At 36.7% G+C, this 17,524-nt stretch overlaps 1 protein-coding gene across 1 annotated transcript; it reads right to left on the reverse strand.

Moving 5' to 3' along the window:
* Window positions 1–9,170: 9,170 nt before the first annotated feature.
* On the reverse strand, window positions 9,171–10,988 carry LOC145169334 (uncharacterized). Its single transcript, XM_079087910.1, has 5 exons — window positions 10,839–10,988; window positions 10,428–10,619; window positions 10,207–10,350; window positions 9,877–10,143; window positions 9,171–9,787 (listed from the first exon to the last, which is right to left on the reverse strand). The coding sequence occupies exons 2-5, from the start codon at window positions 10,587–10,589 to the stop codon at window positions 9,347–9,349; spliced, it is 1,014 nt and encodes a 337-aa protein (XP_078944036.1). The 5' UTR covers window positions 10,590–10,619; window positions 10,839–10,988; the 3' UTR covers window positions 9,171–9,346.
* Window positions 10,989–17,524: the final 6,536 nt, after the last annotated feature.

The raw sequence follows: 17,524 nt of genomic DNA on the forward strand, positions 1-17,524 counted from the left end.
CATTAGCCCACTATAAAAGAATAGATGATTTACACAATCAACCCCATATATTTAATTAGTCTCTTTTTGATCACTTAATTAATTCCAAATTAATTCTTGATCAATACTAATTAAATAATATTATTAATATATTAGAACTTATAATATATTAATAAACCTTGAGTGTCCTTTCTCTCATTTAGTCTATCCAAGTGTTCCAATGCCATGCAACCCAAATGGACCATGACAACCGGGTCAAGTACATTCCAGAAATAGTTATGAACTTAGACACCTAATCCAACAATTATGAATCTTGTATGTGTGATATATATGCTATATTCTGTGTTTACTGAGATAGGATCGGAGGGTCCAAACCGAGTTGTGGGACCGGAGGGTCTTCACTGAGATACTGGACTGGAGGGTCCAAACCAAGTTGTGAGACCGGAGGGTCCTCCCTGAGACACATGACCGGAGGGTTCACACCGAGACGCATGAGACCAGAGGGTCCATGCCGAGTTATAGCCATGAGAGGCTTATTATTTGTGTATGTGGTATTTTGAGGAACTCACTAAGCTTCGTGCTTACCGTGTTATGTGTTATGTGTTTCAGGTACCTCTCAGGACCGCGGGAAGGCACCGACATGATTGTAAACACTTGTTCAAGACCGACATCGGACCTAACATACATAAATCTTCGATAGTAACCGGCCAAACCCACAAAACTCCTAATCTCGGACGGAGATCTCGGCACCTCCCAACCCATAACTGCCTCAATCTTGGCCGGGTCGTCCAATATCCCATTCTGATTAACGAGATGTCCCAGGAACTGGACCTCTCGTAACCAGAAATCGCACTTGGAGAATTTGGCATAAAGCCTCTCCGACCTAAATACTCCAAGAATCTCTCTGAGATGTTCCTCGTGCTGCTCTCTGGACCTCGAGTACACAAGAATATCGTCGATGAACACGATCACCGATCGATACAACATGGGCCTGCACACCCGGTTCATGAGTTCCATGAACGTCGCCGATGCGTTGGTGAGCCCGAAAGGCCTCTCCACAAACTCGTAGTGCCCATAACGAGTCCTAAAGGCCTTTTTCTGAATATCCTCCTCGCAAACTCTCATCTGATGATATCTAGATCTCAAATCAATCTTGGAGAACCAAGATGCCCCCTGCAACTAATCGAATAAATCGTCGATCCTCAGAAGTGGATAACGGTTCTTGACCGTCAGCTTGTTCAACTCCCGGTAATCAATGCACATCCGGTGTGAACCATCCTTTTTCTTGACAAAAAGGATCGGAGCTCCCCACTGTGAGCTACTCGGTCTGATGAACCCTTTCCCCAGCAGCTCCTGGAGCTGTGAGGATAACTCATGCATCTTTGGCGGCGCAAGGCGATAAGGTGCCTTGACAATAGGCGCCGCACCCGGAATCAAATCAATCCGGAACTCCACCTGCCTCTCGAGAGGCACACCCGACAACTCCTTGGTAAAAACATCCGGAAACTCGCACACTATCGGAACCTCGGAGATAGAACTCGGCCTCTCTGTAGCGACCCGTGTATCCATCATGTACGCCAAAAATCCCATACATCCCTGCTGTAGACTCTGACTCGCTCTGGTAGCAGAGCAGAAAGCTTATCCAGATCTGGTACCCTCGCCATACACCGTAAGCACTCCCCCACTAGGGTCTCAACTAGTCCATGCCCACTATAACACAGACATCACCCATCGCGATCGGTACCAGGTCTATCGGGAACTCAACACCGAAAATCTCTAGTACACACCCTCAGAATACATCAGTAGCAAAAACCGCATGCTCGTCGGCTATAGAAACTCTCAGAGGTCGACTCAACGTCTCACGTCGGATACTGATGTGGCGACTAAAAGATAAGAACACGAAAGATCGACTCGCACCCGAGTCAAACAACACTAAAGCAGGTACAGAATTCACAAGAAAAGTACTTATACACAACACAATGTAAGTATAAACAAAACTTAAAACAACATAAATAAGTAGATACGTACCAGAAACAACATCAAGCGCGGCGCAGACCTCCTCCGCTGTCAGCTGAAATGCTCCTCCACGAGCCTTAGGAGGCTCGGCCTTCCCTGGCCGGCCATCAGTAACACGAAAAGCAACAGGAGGGGTAGTCTGGGCGGATCCCTGGGTAAGCTGTGGACACTCGGCCTTTCGATGGCCTATCTGGTTGCAGTGAAAGCAAACAGAAAATCCCTTGGGGTAGTCCCTCGCCATATGCCCCTCCCTGCCGCATTTGTAGCAAATCCCTGCCTGGAAAGATCCCTCGTGGGACTTGCCGCACTTGCTACAAGTGCGGCCCTTCTGGCCTCTAGCTCTCGAATCAGCGGGCTTAGCCCGCTTAGCCTCCGACTGCGACTGTGTCGGTCTCCTATCTCTCCCTTGCTGCTCTCCCTCCTCTCTGGTCTGAATCTCCAACTCAATCTCCCTCCTCCTGGCATTGATCTGCAACTCACCAATGTCCGATAAGATGAGTTCGCCACGAACTCCCGAATATCCTTCCTCAAAATGCTCAAATACCGACTCACACGTTCCTGCTCCGTGGACACGTGCTCAGGGCATAACATCGCCCTCTCATGAAACATCCTAGTAATCTCAGTCACCGACTCTGTCTTCTGCTTGAGAGACACAAAATCATGTGCCAAACGTTCCCTCTCCACCTGGGGAACATACTCATCTCGCAACAACTTGGTGAACCTCTCCCAAGTCACCGCTGCATGAGCTGCAGGGGTAAAATCAGCCGTCACAAACTTCCACCAGTCCTTCGCTCCCCAGCAAAGCTGGTTCAGCGCGAACCGGACTCTCAGATGCTCTGGACATGAACACGTATAAAAGCATCCCTCAATGTCAGTGATCCATCTCATGGCAGCAATCAGATCCTGTGTCCCATCAAACTCTGGTGGCTTCGTGTTGCTAAACTCCCGGAACAACAACGAGTCACCTCCCTGTGGTCTCGAAGTAGCTAGGGTTGCGGTGGCTGCGGCAACAGCAGCCTCAGTAACAGCCGCATAGCGCTCATCGAAAGTCTCAATCAACGTGGTCTTAATAGACCCAAACATCTCCGGTATCACCTCTCGGATAGTTGCGTCCACCTCAGCATGGATGATCCTGCGGATCTCCTCGTCACTGGTACCACTGGTGCTCCCTGGGTTGTGGTGTGTACCCACCATGATGTCTCTGAAACACAACATGAAAATAATCAGAAACTCATTCGAGCACACTCACACTCGAATTCTCGTCCCTACACGCTCCTTGGCATCCTAAGGATTCTTACTTGGGTTGCATACAGATCCGGTGCTTTCAGAATGTGTATTGTTAGCTTTAGTTTTGGGGGAGGTGAATCAAGAAACATGCTATAAAGTTCAACTGGTGTGCAACAATCAATCAGCTATAAACTAGTTGAAAACCCGATGTTCCATGCTTGTATAAAGCATATAGAAGTCCATTATCATTTCATACGAGAAAAGGTTTTGAAGGGCGAGATAGATATGAAATAGATCGACACAGAAGGTCAAATTGCAGATGTGTTCATGAAAAATTTGTCCCAGATAAAGATGGTGAAGTTGTGTGAAAGTATTGGTTTACCTCAAGTGAATGGGGAGAGGGATATTAAAGTGCATCATGTTAAGTTAGTCTTGATGTGCACATGAAAGTAGTGGTCCCTTTATTTATTTTTTGAACAAAAAATCTAACCAATTCCTACACTACTCTTAATCTCACATATGTACCATAGGAGAGTTGAACCTTCAACCTCAAAGAGGGAGGACAACACCTAATACCGCTGGACTAGAAACCATTTTGTTGATCTCTTTATTTAGTGGCAGTAGAGTAATGGTTTGTTAGTTCAAGTTTTATTTGGGTTATTTAGTTAGTAGTTTCCATTTGTTTTAGCAAGCAGTCAAGTTGTAAGCATCAATTGCTTTTTCCCTTTGAATATTAGAAAACGACACTTGCCACCAATTGTTTGTGTGTAATTTCCCTAGTCTGCTCTTGATTCAGGCTCATCTTGTTTTACAAAATTCTCCTCCTCTCTTTGGGAGAATTTCGTACATGCCTTTCTTAAACATCAAAATATCATATTTACCCAACTTAATTTCTAAATATCATATTTATCATTAATAACTTTCAAAATATCATATTTGCCCAAATATTTATTTTTAATATTTTATAATCTTTTTTATATATTCTAAAATCATTATAATTATAGAAAAACAATTAATTAACCTTATTGATGTCCTATCATCTTGAATCTGCTATCACACACAAACCCATCGTCTTCATCATTCTGAATAGATGTGCCCACAATCTCACTGTTCACTTTGACCTCCATGGAACACCTCTTGTAAGGTTTGAAACCTGTGTGGTGCCGCTAAACTTCACATTCCCTAATTATATTATCAGGTCATTTATGTAAATGAAGTCACTTTAGGTCAATTAAGTTATTTACGACCTAAATTGGAGATGAGTGTGTTATTTGTCTCTTCGGAGACCTCCTTCCATGAAAGATTTGCTACATCTGAAATTTAGTTTCTTCGTTTTCTTTTTATATGCCTCTCTAAACATTTGTCCCAATTTCACTGCTGGAAGTCATGTTAGAACCACAAGAGGACCCATCAACTTGTGGATGAGGCATGGAGAAATGATCTGTAATTTTCATGATTATCAGAGAAAACAGTATGAAAAAAGGAGGATGAAAGATAGGAACTGTGGGACAACTTAAAGATATTGAAACTATGTTAACAGATAGGTTGGGTTATGAAATTCTTGAAGTGATGTATGTTGGAGGACACCAGAAATTCCTTTGTAACACCGTAAATGTCTCAAAATGTCAACATAAATCCACAAATAAAGTCAAATCCCAGAATCCTCAACATAGTCTCGAACAAGTGTGTGCAATCATGCCGATGCCTTCCCGCGGTCCTGAGAGGTACCTGAAACACATAACACATAACACGGTAAACACGAAGTTTAGTGGGTTCCCCAAAATACCACATACACAAATAATAAGCCTTTCATGGCTATAACTCGACATGGACCCTCCGGTCTCATGCGTCTTGGTGTGAACCCTCCGGTCATGTGTCTTAGCGAGGACCCTCCGGTCTCACAACTCGGTTTGGACCCTCCAGTCCAGTATCTCAGTGAAGACCCTTCGGTCCCACAACTCGGTTTGGACCCTCCGGTCCTATCTCAGTAAACACAGAATATAACATATATATCACACAGAAAAGATGCATAATATCATATAACTCAAGTAAGCACATAGGACCCTCCGGTCACACAAAGATACCACTCATGGTAAGTATAGTGAGAAGACTCACCTCGTAAGTAGGCTAAGAAATGTGTACTCCTCGAACACGAATCACCGAATCTAGCCTCCGCCTAATCACATATGATAATTATCTCTAATTAACACCTTAATCACAAATTCTAAATCTAACTCTTGGATTGGGAAAAAGACCATTTTACCCCTCCATGGTCTCCATAAGTCATGATTAGCCAAACCCTAAAGTCAACAGAAGTCAGTACTCAAGTCAACTGTCCATGTTGACCTGACTCGCCGAGTGCATCTATGTGACTCGTCGAGTTCCCATTGTCCCTCAGATCAACATCGCGAAAACCCAACTTAACTCGTTGAGTTGTCTCATCAACTCGCCAAGTTACCCTTGTCCAGACTTATTGGGGAGCCGACTCGTCGAGTCAGCTCATTGACTCGTCGAGTCCCTTAAGTCAAAATGTCATTCAGACGTTTTAAGGCAGATCTACCACTCCAAACTCTAGATCTAGCCTCCCAAGGATCGAATGTCACGTAAAGCTTCGATCTTTACGTTCATGCATGGCATATTTTCTCCATAATGCCACTACAAGCTCTAACTAAGGTGTTTAAGCACGATAACTCTTTTATGGTTGGATAAAGTTGGAACCTTTAGCCTCTATGGACCTCACAAGGTCCAGATCTGATGTCTCAATGCTTGGCAAGCACAAGTCATACCAAATCTCAAGGAAATATGGAAAAAGCCCCAAAATTTCCTCATTAACAAGATCTAAACAACATAATGAGCAAGGTGATGGCTTTTACCTTCCAACAGAACCTCCAAGTGAAAGAATACTGGATCCCACAGCTTCTCCTCGTTCCTTGCTTGTATCTCACTTCTTCCCTTCCAAAAGATTCACCAAAACACTCAAATATTAGCTCTATCACTCTCTCTTAGCTCAATGGCCGATTAGGGTTTCACACAAGGGAGTTGGGTAGCTGGTGAGGCGGAAATGAGGACATAAGTTCCTTTAAATAGGCCCCAAACCTGGAGATTTAGGGTTTCATCTCACAGCGCCAACTCGGCGAGTCGACTCTCTGACTCGTCGAGTCGGTTATTAAACCCACATGGCCAATCGTCTCTACTCGACGAGTTGAGGCACCAACTCGTCGAGTTTCTCAATAAATCTCAAAAATAAATATATAAATAATATACATGGGAGTCCGGATGTTACATCCTTGATTTCCATCTACAATTTGTACATGAACATGCCTTGCGTAAGTGTGCCCACCCGTTGTATTATGAGGATTCTGACCTTCTGGAAAGTCAAATAATTAAGTGCTCCATGTGTGCTTAATTTCGCCATCTTGATCTGATTTCTAATGCTATGTATCATTGGTGGTTTATGGGGAGTTGGAATGCATTGATTACATTTTAAGAAGATGATCGTTTTAAGATTTCATCACAGTAAGTGCATGGGCAATATGGTCCATTTGGGTTTTTTTTTTCAATGTCAAATGTTTTAAAATAGAAAAAAATATTATAAAATATCAAAAAAAACACTAAAAATCATATTTGGATAAGTATGATATTTTAAATACGGTTAAAAAGGATAAATATGATACTTAGAGCATCTCCAATGTGAGGTTTTTTATAGTGTATTACTATTTCCTTTTTTTTAATGAGCACTTAAAATCATTGGAGCAAACAACTTTTTTGTTTTTTTATTTTGACCACTCAATATATACTGAGTGGTCAATATAGTATGATAACTTGTACATTTTAACCCCTTCCATTTAAAAGATATGTCATTTTATAACTAATTTGTAATATTGTCAATGTTTTTGTTGTATTTTTATAACTAAAACATAATAGTTTTTCATATTTTAGGTATATAAATAAAGACTCGATGTAGTTGTATTATATATTTTCATATTAAGATATGATTTGTGATTAAAAAATGATTAATTAAATTAGATGTTTTATAAAACATTATAGATGAAGCTAATTAGTTAAATTTATAGAAAAACTATTAAAATAAGTTCAACCATTAGAGAAATCATTTATTTAGATGTCAAAATTAATAGATGATGAGGTGGCAATAACTTTAAGTTATAACATGGGTTATATATTAGAGATGCTCTTACATTTTAAAACAGATAAATATTATATTTTGACACTTAATAAGGCTAGAGGGTGTGGCTGCGGTTTGGGGCCGCGGTTTGTGCCGCCTAAGCCGCGCACACCGCCCCCAGGCTGCGGTTCTATGCGGTTTTGACCGCAGTGCGGTAGTCCATGGCCGCACTCCTTTTTCTCTTTCTTCTCTTTTACTTGCTCTCTCTCTCTTCTCTCAACCAATTATCTTCTTTTCTTTTCTTTTTTCTTTTCTCTCTCCTAACCTTTTTCCCACTCCCCCATTGCGGTTTCTAGTTGATGAAATAAGAAAAAATCTGAGTTGGCGTCTACGTGGCATAGGAGGGAGTGCAGTTTCGGTGGCACCACCTAAGGGCTTAAGTGCGTAACTAAACTATTGCTTACGTGGACAATAAATATTAACATATATATGTGAAGATCCAATCTCCGAGATACGATCCTCTTCTCCAAGTTCGAACTCTCACATACCGGTTATGTTTCTGTAACGGTATGCACCGTCGGGATCTTCTCCATTCCGGTGACCTCAAACTTATCACACTCAGATCCTTCACGTATTGGTTTCTTCCTTCTTTCGAATGAATTGCTTGACAGATACGACCTCGAATGCAAACGAGACCCTAATTTGTGCGCCTTGGATATCAAATTCATCTCATCTCAGTACTCTTTACTTTCCAAGATCTCGCCCCTCCTCCTCTACCCTCTTTCAGCAAATCGTACCATGTCACATATCCAGTATTGTACTCGATCTACTTCGCCAATTACAACGACCTTTCCCTCGTGAAGATCGATGTCCGAACAAAGCTCTACAACACTGAAGACGACGACGATGATGGTTGCACCACCAAAGATTATTTATCAGCTGGGCAACCGCATCCGTCTCTTTACTTGAGATTCTTCCTCATTTATCTGTGTTTTCTAGGGTTTTGGATCTCCGTATGCTTTAAAAACCCGCAATGTTTTCACAGAATCCATTTACTAATGAGTGTGTTGCTTGTTGCGACTCTCATTCACTTTATCTCTGCGGTGGCTGATCAACATGACCTGAAGGTTATAGGTACTCCTCTTGGATGACATGTTTTGTTTTACATATATCAGTTTATGAGAAATCTGCTTTTCTTCATTGTAATGGTGTTGATCAGCACCGGATGGTGTTTCTGGAAACCGTTTTTGGGAGAAGGGGAATTATTCATTTTGACGACTGTGATCTTACTTCAGATTTGGGCTAATGTAACTCCTATAATGGTAGATGAATCCGGGCCTTATAATGAAAACTGGCTGGATTTGAAAGAAAGGTTTACGTATATAGACATCATATGTTCTATCGTTGTTTTTCTCCATAGTTTTTACATGAACAGGCCTTTTGTTCTTGACAACGAGGTTGACAAATGTGTGGGATATCTTGCTCCTACTCGTGTCCAGATGATACACATTAACTTAATTTTGATGTGTTTAGATTCTGTTTAGAGTTTTAGGTTTGTTCATATTAGTAGGTTGATGATTGTTTAAATTTTAATAGCTACAGCTTTTGTTTGGTTGATTTCATTTGTTTGACTAAGAATGTAGTTTAGCTGTGCATGCTTTGCATTTGCAACATTATCATATGCTTCTGGACCATTACTGACAGATTCCAATTAAAATATTACAAAATCTAGAAAAATATAAACAAAAAAAGTATCAGCAAGATATACAAGCGATACTAAAAAACCCGCATGCATTCATCAATTACTTAATCAACTACAAATACATTAACACGTATACAGAAATATATATACCATAAAAGTAAGTATAGCACTGGACCAGATAATTGAAAGTTAAACATTAACATCAAGTAGCATATGCAGATGGTAAATTAAAAATAAAAAATGTCATAAGTAACAATAGCCACAAGCCTACATACCTCAAAAAAAAAAACAATCTTTCTTTACATTGATCTGCGTGTTCTTCGTCTTCTTAACGCCCATCTTTCTTTAATATCAAATGTTTCATCAATCTGATGTTGTTCATCAGATAATCCCTGATGAACATCTGGCTCTGTTGTGGTAATAATACCATTAGTGCCTGAAACACCTTTGATTCTGGCAGCTTCATCGATTAAATCACTTATAAGCATTTCTGTAGTTCTTGTAGTGATTCCTCTAAGGTACCATGAAATTGGTGGGGGAGGTACAATTGCAGGTTCAATAAGTTGCTGTAAAGTCACCTTTGATGCAATCCTTCCATTTCCTTGAGTACATGACATGTATTCTGATAAAGTTCTTGGCTTACAGGGATGACATAGTTTTTCATCAAGTAAGATTGGTTCTACTTTCCAGCTTCCTTCAAATCTTTTCATAAATCCCGGTTTCACTTGCTTGAATTTCATCTGAGAATCACCAAACAAAAACAGTATAAACATAGTGTATAGATGATAATAACAGCATATAGTTTTTAGAAAATAAATTCGTTTCTTACAGAGTAATCTTCGCGATTTTGATCTACCATTACATGAACTGAAATTGTTCCTGACCAAAACAGAAACCTCCATAAAGCAGCTTGTTCAAGTTCAACAACTTGCCTTGAACCTTCATCTATCAAAACCTTTCTGGATAAAACTTCTTGAATGTTCTTGAAGACTCTCTTGTTGTCTGGATCAATGACAATGTTGTATATTGCATCTGGGGGTAAACCCACATTCACTTCTACATTTAGCTGGCATAAAGAGTCTTTGGGTACACTGACCTGAAAATTTCAAATCTATAAGTACAAATTACTTGTTCGAATGATTAAATAATAAACTCTTACCTCAATAGCAGGGGGTTGATGATCATTCCACACAGGATTGTTTCTCCAAGCTTGAATTTGCTTTTCGAGATTGATTTTTGCATCTTTGAATTTGAACATCTGCCTGTTTGTGCCTTCTTTTTCTATTGGCCTCTTGAACCTTGACTGCATTATATGCGGTAAAATGTTATAGGCAGATAAGATAATCATATGATTAGAGGTTTTCAGAAGAATCGATTTACCTTCAGATGCTTCTGAAATTTTCCAGGGAACTGTGATAAGAAACCACGGAGTGCCGGAAGATTAATGCGTGGGCGTCCGTTTATCTCGTGAATTTGGACATTCTTTCGCGTATTACTATTCCCTTCTTTTTCACACATCGAACTTAAATCGGATGTGAACATCTAATTTTTCAATTGAGTTCAACTGATTCCCTGATTGATAATTGCAGATGGATCAGTGAACCAGAAACAAGTCAAAACCATCGGAATCCGACATCACAAAGACATATTCATTCTATCAAGCATGAAGCGATATACACGCAACTCGTTAAACTTGATATTTCAAACAATTAACCATACATTAAGCAAAATTAGGTTTTTGAGGCTAATAACTCAGCAGAAAAGAATCAAAACAAAGGCATTTGCACTTACTGATGAGTAAAATTGAATCCGTCGAACATTCAGTCGACTTGAAATTGAAAGATCCAAGCAGTTTGAGAGGCTAAAAATTAAAGATGTTATCCGCGTCTCAAATTTGACTAAAGACCTATTTTGGGCTTCCGGTTAAAGCTCCAAAACCAAAAAGCCACCGTGCCAAAGCAGTTGGGGCACCGTCCATCCCGCGTCGACAATGCTTTCCACGTCTCACAATGTCGTCCGTTGATCATGGTAAACGCTTACTCAAGTCAAATAGTCAAAGATTGAATCTGGATAATAAGTAAGCAATAAATACATTCCAATTCCGTTTTCTTTATCATACTCACGTGTTGTCTTTTAATATATTTTTAGAGAAATTAAATATACTCCTACCTTTTGTTCCTATATATCATCTTACCCAATTAAATGATGACATGTGTAATATTTAATGCTTATTTAATAAAATTTAATAATATTTTAGGATACTAATATGACACATGTCATCATTTAAATGGGTAGGAAGATTGGTAGGAAGAAAATGTATGAGGATATTTAATTTCTCATATTTTTATGGTATATCGGTATATTGGGAAGTCTAATAAATTTTTAATATTTTGACATTCATAAATTAAATATTGTTTATATAAAATAAAATAATACTTGTTAAAAACTTTGGAATGATTTTTTTTGTTGGTTTCGCAAATTTAATAGTATATTGTATTTTTCATTAATTCGGTCAAAATATTGGGATTTTTCTGAAAATTACGTTATTTTTAACCAATAATTAAAATATTAAGATTTTTCTGAAGATGATTGTTGAACTAATGTCTATTGTTATTAACAAATCATTTTAAACATAACACAACTTTTTTATTATAAAAAAAGAAATACAGTTATTTCTAATTTTTAAAAATAAAAAGGTGGATTAATTATCATCCAACCTTTATACCTTACCTGGTAACAAACATCGCACATACACCGAGAGTAAAAACTCAACCGTGAATGACAATTTATATAGAAACAGGTAGAGAGTAATTATCTATTTAAATTCCCATTCAAATTTCACTTTTCACTCTTGAAAGATGTGTGTTAGCTAATGATTGTTATCAGGTAAGGTATGGAGGTTAGGTGATAATTATGTTAAAGAACATAAGAGGAACACACACATAATGCATCTCACTATGACATTAACAACGAAAAAATACGAGATACTGGCTAAATCTGCGAAACCGACCAAAAGGGTTATTTCGAAGTTTTAGTTGATATTTTGTCTTTTCTTAAACCAAAATTAAATTTATAATTAACCGAAAACTAAACCAAAATATTGAGACTTTATATGAGATTTCCTTACTTTTAAATGCAAAATTCAATAACTTATTAATTTTTAGGTAAATCTTCATTAAAGTTGATAGGTTTTCTACATCTAAACACATGATATTGCGCAACGGAAACAAACAAATATTTTGATGTGTTCATGCAACCTAGAGGATCCAAGTTTCGTACTTTTACTGCTACTACTAAAAAAAGATATAAAATATATACATATTTTGAAGCCATTTATCTCCTTGCTTGAGACATTGTTTTTGCCACCTTGTTTGGATGACAGAACCCAAACCATAATCTCTCTTTTGGTTCACACCCAAGAACACCAAAGAGCAGAACAAAAATAACTATGAGAGATGATCAAATTCAACAAACCCTAGAGAGGGTTAAGAAAATCGTTCAGTAGGTGGAAGAGAAGAGAAGGCCGAAAATTCAAAGCCAATGGATGAGCAAATGGGTTTGATCCCTAACACCCTATTTATTAGCTACAATTGCTTAGCCCCAAAGCAACTCCAAACCCTTATGGGATAAGCCTAAATTCGGTATATCAAATCATCTTAAGAATTCTGAAATATTCCAATTAATTAACATTCAACCCCCGTTGAATTAATTAATTTTAAAATAATTTCTAATTGATTTATCAAGCCATGAAAAATTAATAAACTAATTTCTCTTAAATTCTTTTTATTCAAATGGATCATGAAGGTAACCCAAAAGGACTCTGCTATTATTAAAAATATTACCAATAGTTTATTGACCATGTATAATCTTTCCAACAAAAGTCTCATTATTTTACCCTAATTTATGAAAAGTCTCAAACTAAATTTTGTTTATAAAAAAAACCTGAATTAACGTTAAAAGTGATGACTTGGTATTTTTTTCTCAGTTTATAGGTTTCATTGTTGACCTAGACGTCTATTCATTAAATGAGTTGGAAAAATGTTCATTAAAGTCTCATTATTTTACCTTAATTTACGAATAAGTCTCAAACTAAAATTTGTTTACGAAAAAACATGAATTACTGATGGTGATTTGGTCATTTTCTCCCTTTAACACATTTTACTAGTTTCATTATTGACTTGGAAGCCTAGTAATTAAATGAACTGATGAGATGGATATGGTGTGTTATATAATATATGTTTACCGTAAAACTTGATATCAATGAGCCATTGAAACGAATATTGATAAATGAAATCACATAAAGAGTATTTTCCAATACTACTAGAACCAAACTTAATGTTATTACAATACCTCCAAGTAACCCATAAAAGTATCATAATGATAGCTTCCAGCACCAATCTTTTAGAAGCAGAGATTTGCACTGAATCAATCCCAACTAAAAATGCTCTCCACCTCTATCGAAACCAGAATGTTCATACCTAATCAAGGTTCTAAATTACGTGAGGCGTGACCTGGCGGCAAAGTCAAACCTCAAACCATGACATTTTTCAAGACATTACAATTTTATATACATCAAAAAGATAAATCACATAATTATAAAATTATGTCAAATATATCAAGTTTTTAGAAGTGTTATATCAACACTTACTATGAAAAAGTTAACAAATACTCAATTGTTTAATGTCCAATCAGAAAAAAAAAACAAAAACAAAAAACTCGCGCCTTGAAAAAAACTCATGTCATAACGCAATAAAGCGCATCTTGACACGTTATTTGAGTGTCACACTTAACAAACCCGCCTTGGAGGTTTTCGAGAGGTCTACCTCACGCCTTGGCGCGACTTTTAGAACCATCTATGTATCCATCTCCTGAAAATAGATCATAGTGTTGTGACAATATCACCCTTGTAAAAAGTGTGTCGAAAGTCATCGACATCAGACAAACAAACCGAACATAAAACGGAATCAATATCCACACTCATATTGCCATATGTATCAAGTTATAAGTACAATTAGGCAACCTATTCATGCCAATTCTTCAATATAGAACATTCACTTTTTTAACATAAACCTATTCCAACACAAAATATTGATGTTCATATAACATCAAATGCACATTTGTGATAACCGATTACAAAAGCACATCATCCAAGTTTAAGTTGATTTGTGATAACCAAATTATGGTATTAATCGTAACATATGGACAACAATAACTTCACATTGTTCCTAAATGCATTTTGCCCTTAATTTATAGCATCATGTTCATGATGGAGAAGGTGATGTTACATATTCACATTAAAACAACATCAAATGCGATTAGAAATGTCAACAAACCCACAATGATGAATTTTATTAGATAATCTATACGATAGTTTGGTTGTAACAAATCTCTGAAAGCTTGAATGACAATGCTTTGTAATAGGCTATATATATATATATATATATATATATATATATATATATATATATATATATATATATAGCCTATTACAAAGCATTGTCATTCAAGCTTTCAGAGATTTGTTACAACCAAACTATCGTATAGATTATCCGATAAAATTCATCATTGTGGGTTTGTTGACATTTCTTTTACAATCTATTAAACAAGTCTTAAATTTCAAATCTAGGGAGTTTAAGATTTAATAATTTGGATTTATTTACTTTAAAATGTAACGTTTTATCTCAATTCAATCAAATGCTTTTAAGAGCTTCCTAGAAAATGAAACAGGTCTAATAAGTAGAGCAAGTTAAATCGATCAAAATCAACATGTTAACTAGTTACACTAACAATCAAAACGGCCTTCTTAATTATATACTATTTCATTACACACTTAAAGGATAAATAAAGACAATCTTTACTTATAATTCAAACTTTATTTTCCTTTACTCACAATTAATCCTATACCTCAACATGAACAAAAAAAAACCCTAAATCAACATAAACAATTAATCCCATATATATCCTGTTTGGTCCTAGAAACGCACGAGTTAGGTCGATCGGCCCATGGTTAGCATGGTAATTGGTTCACCAATGGCAGCCACTTTAGCGCTAGCAGCAAACCTCTTATCGTACCCAAACTCAATGCCCCCATCTTTTGTAGGAAGGCTGTGCTTACATGGTTTTGCCACATCGTGACGCTTACTGAAAATTCTTCCATGAAAGCAGGAGAATGCAGTGATGATTATGATCACTGCTAGGACAATGAAGACCGGGCCATATGATCCATTTGACGAGTGGTTTGAAGTTGGAACAGTGTCAGAAACGGGGGACACTTCTGGTGATGTTTTTCTTGTGTTTTGGTAGAATGGAATAAAAGCTAACAAAACTGAGGATGATGACATTTTTCTGGTTTTTGGGTTAAATTTTGGAAAAGATGAAAAGAATGAGCAATAAAAGTAAAGGATGGAGAGTAAGATGATATATCACATTAACAATGGAATTGGCATTATGTATATATTGCCAAGAACGACGCCCATAGGAAAAATAGAAAAGATACTTTATACTTACAATAAAAAATAGATTCAATTATTATAGGAAACTAAATAAAAAAAGATACACAAAATAGGATCAATTTGATGCAAAGGAAGATTACACAGGATTCATAATATTATTTATAAAATTGATTTTGGATTAATTTTGGTCTGTGTGCAAAACCCCACCAAAAAAATAAAATAAAATATTCAATTCTGCAAGACCTTAAATTTTCCATTTAATGGTAAGCCCCAAGCCATGTTGGTTTACCGGAGGAGGTCCCACAAACCAAGGGGCGTGACTAGTACCAAAACTACAGCCAATTAGCTTCCGGAAGAGGGGAGTGTCCCTGTTTTATTGCTTTTCTTTTTGTTAGTTGTGTCATGGCCATTATCTCTGCAGGTGGTCCTTTTTGGTGGGGGGCAACACGATTTGGGTCTTATGTAATTGTTTGTCCTTCTGGTCTAATCCCTGAGTATAAGTAGGCCTTGTTTTCTTTATTTTGTTTTTAGCTAAGAATTTTGTAAAGAACTTGCTTCTTCATTGGAGATACCCAGATCTCAAAAACTAGGATTATCAATACAAATTTGAGTCTATTCAGTATATTTTGTGTTTCTTTCAATGCTTACTAGATAGATCCATTTTGGGTCTATCATTTAATTCGTTAATTAGGTTCCTCAAATACATTAACGGGGCTAAAGCACAATTAATCAATTGATATGCAAATCACTTATGTAGAAATCGAGAAATGGTGTGACTCTTATTTTTGTGTTTTTACATCATTTATTATATTCTTGATATGGCTTTCTTTAAAGAATATCATCTTTATTTTCGCCTTCTAACCTTTTCTCCTCAATCCAATCTATCAAGGGTTTATCAATTGGTCCTCATATACGTTTATTCTACTGCCGTTAGTATACCCAATTTCCAAAAGTTGTTTATAATCGACATCACTTTTCATATGTTTACCATATGAAAAGACTTTTAACTCACATAGCAATAGACATTGTTGCATTTACCCTTTTGTAATTTCTCAAGAAAGGAGATGAACTCGGGAATTCCTATACAACTGAAATTGACATCTCATACTGAAGCAAAGCAATCAAACCATTGTAGTATACGAAAGGTTTAGGTATGTAAACACCTTTGTGGTTAACGTCAACAGTTAATGACATTGTATTCAAGATTTCACGAATACCAGCTCAATATTACCTTCAACTGGGTAATTGTTGTATTTCTTTATCGACTTAATATATTGCAACCGTAAATTTGGATGGTAAAAAGCTGCAATTGGTATGCTTTCACATGAAATTTCCACCTGATAGCCGCATATGAGTCTCAATTTCTAAATAGGAGATGTAACCCATGAAACGGGTCATCTCAATAGATAATACTAAACAGATTTTGTCTAAGGGTTGATATGGGGTTCAAATACTTTTAAGATTTAAAATAGTAAATACAAAGAGTTTTTTAAAATTTAAAATCGTAAATCGATAAACATATAGTTTAAGCAAAATTTACAATTGAATCCGCATACATAATCGTCATGTCTTGAAATCGATCAATGATATCGTCATCAAGAACTCGTAGAAAAAAAAATCATTTTCAATAAAAGTGACTAAACAATTGTTTAAAACTTGATCATATATGTTATTCCGCAACTTATTCTCTATATACTTGTTGTAGCAACCATACAATATATATTTTACATAGTTATCCTACCTCACACATTAAAAACATGGTACAATCCATTTAGTTGGGGATACAATAACATAGAATATGTTTAAAAATAATTATATATATATATATATATATATATATATATATATATATATATATATATATATATATATATCACAAATAATTAAACCATTAATAAAACAGCTAAAATTAATTTTAATTGGTTTAGACATGGATTGTTATTGTCGTAGAGTTAACTTGTATCAGTTGGATGAATTTAAAAAAGTTATAAAACAAAAAAAAATGTGATTAGTTAAATTTATAAG

This window comes from Lactuca virosa, chromosome 4 (genome assembly GCF_052849685.1).
Source record: "Lactuca virosa cultivar CGN04683 chromosome 4, Lactuca_virosa_CGN04683_v6, whole genome shotgun sequence".
NCBI classification, from domain to species: Eukaryota; Viridiplantae; Streptophyta; class Magnoliopsida; order Asterales; family Asteraceae; genus Lactuca; species Lactuca virosa.